The sequence below is a fragment of the Rhododendron vialii genome, chromosome 5a (assembly GCF_030253575.1).
Source record: "Rhododendron vialii isolate Sample 1 chromosome 5a, ASM3025357v1".
Taxonomy (NCBI): domain Eukaryota; kingdom Viridiplantae; phylum Streptophyta; class Magnoliopsida; order Ericales; family Ericaceae; genus Rhododendron; species Rhododendron vialii.
Window position 1 is genome coordinate 10,321,547 of NC_080561.1, and position 4,908 is coordinate 10,326,454.

The 4,908-nt window shown below is 40.9% G+C and overlaps 1 protein-coding gene across 1 annotated transcript; it reads left to right on the top strand.

Moving 5' to 3' along the window:
* Positions 1 to 3,576: 3,576 nt before the first annotated feature.
* On the top strand, positions 3,577 to 4,697 carry LOC131327192 (probable carboxylesterase 12). The gene has a single exon (XM_058360229.1). It carries the CDS (start codon positions 3,681 to 3,683, stop codon positions 4,608 to 4,610), a length of 930 nt encoding a protein of 309 aa, XP_058216212.1. The 5' UTR covers positions 3,577 to 3,680; the 3' UTR covers positions 4,611 to 4,697.
* The last annotated feature ends 211 nt before the right edge of the window (positions 4,698 to 4,908 follow it).

Genomic DNA, 4,908 nt, shown 5'->3' on the forward strand with positions numbered 1-4,908 from the left:
TTATCAACTAGTAAAGGAACACGTGCGATGCACATGCATGGAAAGTCATTGCAACTCTACGTGCCGCTGGCTTTATTATGTCTATCAATATGAACTATCTTTCCACGGAGCAATTGGAAAATTGTGTGTATATATATAACTACCATACGACATATACAGTTAGTATCTGTCAAGTAAAAAGTTAGATGCCTCTCAGGAGAAGGTGCATGATCATTCAAGACAAGTACTACATGATTCATGTAGTCTAATGCGCTAGTCCGACTAGGTCAACAAGATTTAAATCCACCACTACGATAGCAATAGCACAACGTACGGAATTTTGAGTAATGATTCCACAATAAGCAAATTAGACCAAACTTATACAATGGAAGAAAAAAAACCCAAACCTTGTTGTTTCCTCATCAACGAAGAATCCGTATTCGTCATACCGCTAGATCTGCTTTCAAAACGAAAAGCAAAAGTGACCGCCTCTGTTATGTTCGAGTCTCGGACCGATCACCGATGGTTTGATCTTCATCAGCCGTCGCCTTGTCGCCGGCGGGCAAGTTCGATTGAGTCTAGGAAGTTTTCTCGTGCCACAGCAACTGGTACATATTTCTCTTGTTTTTCTCTCTCATTCACTTTAAATATTCTAGGGCTTGTTAGTTAATGTATAAAACTTGAGTGGGATTGGAGTATTCTGAGTATATACATATAATATGATATAAATAATTTTTTAAGCTTTGTGCTTTGGAATTTGTATATACTCCAGGATATGGGTTGTTCGATTTTTTGGGGAAATAATTTTATAGACTTTGCCCATTGGAATCTGCATAATTTTATCTTATCTACCATTGTCATTGTGTTCTATTTAGATTAATATGGACAAGTTTCTAATAAGAAAAAACCATCCACCGCGCAAGGTTCATCTTCCGCTAGTCATATTCAGGAAAACTGTTCCAAGAGACAACAATCTGATTCAATTTGTGGATCAGTGCCTTACCCCAAATACTTGGAAAAATTAGGTTGTATTTGCACATGCAATGGTCATTGTTCTTGTTTCTTCACAGGTACAAAATGTACCACTTTTGATTTGTCTCGTGATTCTTACGCCAGCTTGTAGTTAGTTTTCTAATAGGCATAACGATTTGTACATCCGCGTGAATTTGGTTTGGCAAGTACTCAGTCTTGGGATACATACGAGAGTAGTTCTATGCTGTTATCTGACTATTGGATTGCAGCTGACTGTTATTATCTGACTCTTGGAATTGTTGCAATATACTCCGTATGTTATTATCTAGGTTCCGTTCGCTATGGATCTTGTCCTTTGCCAGTTGAATAGAGCTTGCATTGACATGGTCCCAAAGCGTATTACTTACTCCAAGGTACTCAACCTCAGGTTTTGAAGATCCATTTGCTTCGAATTTCTTTCTTGCAATGTATGTGTTTCCATGTTCCAATGATGACAGCCTTTGGCAAAAATCTTCTCCACGACTCTGCTACAAATTGTCTCTGGAATGTTGTCAATGGGATGCTACAGATATTTAGTTCAGAAAGTTTGGCTAACTCCTACTTCATCAGTCGCTATTTGGCACAAAAGAAGCTTATCGCAAAGCCATTGGTTACATAGAAGAAGAAGGTGCGATTGAAAGTGAAGAGAGTTACGAGTTTCACGGGTTCGCTCAGGTACGAGACTTCATGGAGCTCTTGCTCAAGTTGTCCCTCTGCTGTGTTCCATTAGACTGTTGCCTTTCTATGAATTCATTGAAATGCACCTATGCTAGTTTTGCTTGTGGTTATTCCATCAATGCCTCTGTATTCTTTTTATGACCCGTTTTGGTTTGTTATCTGCTTATTTGTCACTATAAATAAGCAGTAAGAAAACTATTTGGCATCCACTTGGTTTATTTGGAAGAGTACAGTACTGTTATCTTGTTGAACAACTGTGCAATCGGCACAGACAAACCACGCACACAGATCATGCACATACTTTTTGCGGGCCCACCCTGGGTCCCTTAAAAATTATCCAAACCGTACATTTTTCTTAAAATATTATTTTATGAAGTCCTATTAAAAATCATCTCAAACAGATATCGGTAGGGGCTTTTTCAATTTTGTTTTCATGTCTTATTTTTGTACCCTTGTCCCTGTACTGAATGCGTATCTCAACCTCAAGCATGATATTTAATTATACTGTAGATATACTTGAAATATTTTTTTTTTCCTATCTTCGTTTATTGATTCTTTTCAAACTAACAACAAAACATATCAATTTAGTGCACCGAATGACATATGATATAAAGCAGCGCATGGGATGCACTATCAAATGAGATGTAACATGCCGTGTCCGGTGCGATGCACGTTCATATTAGGGACTGGTTTTACACTATCAACTCTGTTGGGCTAAAATAGGCCTAGGGGGGTTTTCGATTGCTATGGTGGTTGAAGCACTAAATAAGCCTGATTAACATTTTCAACGCCTATTTTTGAGCTTTAAATTAGCCCCAGCTCAGTTAACCACCACTTGCCTTGTTGTCAATCAGCAAAATAATCAGATGTCAATGGAGAAACAAAATGATTGAGATTATCAACCATTATTAATCCAACCAAAACTACAACTAGTACAAGCCCGCCAACGGCCATGTAGCCTGTGAGAGAGTTTGATTCTTGTTAAGAGAGCAAGTGCATTACGTAGTGGTTGAAGCCCTTCTGGCTTGTTCTACCCATTTACTGCTTAGCGATACCCCTTCTCTATCCTCTTAAAAGTAGACTAGACATCTGTCGAGTGAAAAAAAAAAAAAAACCAAATACAAGCACATCTCCCGTTTCCAGTTCCGATCCTATGCATACCATTTACCAACAAACGTACCAAATTGCAATCCAAGAGTCAATGGACCATTATGACCTTTTTTTATGCCTATTCTGCAAGGAAAAGTCTGCGGAAACCGAAGGCAGCCACTAGCTGGCATACTGCCGGTCACGCGGAGCTCATTTCAGGCCCCATACTAATGATCCGAGCCATTTAATTTAAAAAAATTCGAGTGGGCCCGTGAAAAATCAGCTCAATCTAATATGCGTAGTTGTTCGATCCAATCTTTCATTTTTTTTTTCAGATTTCGGATTCGTGAAAAAATGGAAGATTGGATCGAGCACCTACACATATCGGATTAAGCTGATTTTTCGAAGGCGCACTCGGTTTGTTTTAAAATTATTGAACAGTTTGAATTATCCGTATGGACCCGAAGTGGGCCATGTCTAGCTGTCGTTACACCTAGTCGGTGGCTGCCGTAGGTTTTCCTAGCGGAGTTCATTCTGCAATTCAAAAATTACGCCAACCGTATTTCCGTTGCACCCAAAAAAAATAAATATACGCCAACCGGCACGAGGCTCTTGTTTATCACGGAATAATCAGATGTCAATGGCACGATCAAAAAAAAAGAAAGAATGACAAATATAAGATGTCAATGGCCAAAGAAGATTCCTATTACAAGGAAAGCATAAATTAATGCAAGCAAAACTGCACGAACAATCTACCAGGTCGAGTACTATTTAAGGCCCAGGCTCCCTAACTAAATAAACCCACATCCTTCCCCTTCTCTCTGCAAAACTCCCTCTCTCTCTTAGATCAGGCTATCCGATCAGCTTACGTGCATCTCATTTTTCTCCGAAACTCTCCCTCCCTCTCTTCCTCAAGCATTACAATGGATTCTAGTGCTAGTGAAATAACCCATGCATTCCCACCTTTCTTCCTTGTACACAGAGATGGCAGCGTCAAGAGGCTCATGGTCGCCGACTACGCTCCCCCAACTGTTGATCCCCAAACCGGCGTCGAATCAAAAGACGTGTTGATCTCCCCAGAAACCGGGGTCAAAGCCCGCATCTTCTTACCCAAAATCAACGTCCCAGATCAGCAGAAGAAGCTCCCCCTTATCATACACTACCACGGTGGGGGCTTCTGCATCGGGTCATCCCTCGACATCATCACTGCTCGAATGCTCACCGTCCTAACCTTCGTAGCCAACGCGATCACTATCTCCGTTGACTACAGGCTCGCTCCAGAGCATCTGTTGCCAATCGGGTATGATGACTCCTGGTCCGCGTTACAATGGATTTCCACCCATTTAAACCGCGAAGGACCTGAATTATGGTTAAACCAGCTCGTTGATTTCGGGCGGGTTTTCTTAGTGGGTGAGAGCGCTGGTGCAGCTATAGCCCACCACATGGCGGTTCGGGTTGGGACTACTAAGGGTTTGGAAGGCTTGCGTATTCGCGGGGCGGTTATAGTGCACCCGTATTTTGTGGATAATGATCAACCAGATGAGCTAGTGCGGTACTTGTCTCCGGGGCCTATTGCGGCGAATAGTGACCCGAAATTGAATCCGAAGGTGGATACGGATTTGGATAAAATGTGTTGTGAGAAGGTGCTGGTGTTTGTGGCAGAGAATGATGGGTTCGGGTTGAAACCAAGAGGTGTGGAATATTGTGAGACCTTGAAGAACAGCGGTTGGAAAGGGGATTTGGAATTGGTGGAGAATGAAGGGGAGGATCATTGCTTCCATGTCTTCAATCCCACTTGTGAAAGTGCATTGGTTTTGGTGCAAAAGGTTGCTTCTTTTGTGAATCAAGATTGAATGTACCCTTCGACCTCTAATTTCTATATTTTTCACATCAAAATGTACCATTCTATGGTGCAAAATGTTGCTTCTTTTGTGTATCAAGATTTGAGGCTTTGTTTCACATTTCTTGTCCCTACTCATTGATGACATAATAATAAAATCTACCGGGTGCAACTAGTAAGTATAATTTAAAAAAGACATATTGCACACATAAAAACAGATAAACAACCAAATCAAATAAAGAATATGTTCAGCAATAAATTGATCCGGCTGTCAGATGTCAAAGGCCAGATTGCATGCATGATGTCGTTGA

Coding starts and splice junctions, on each gene's coding strand:
- LOC131327192 (XM_058360229.1), top strand. CDS start 3,681: ATGGATTCTAGTGCTAGTGAAATAACCCATGCATTCCCACCTTTCTTC.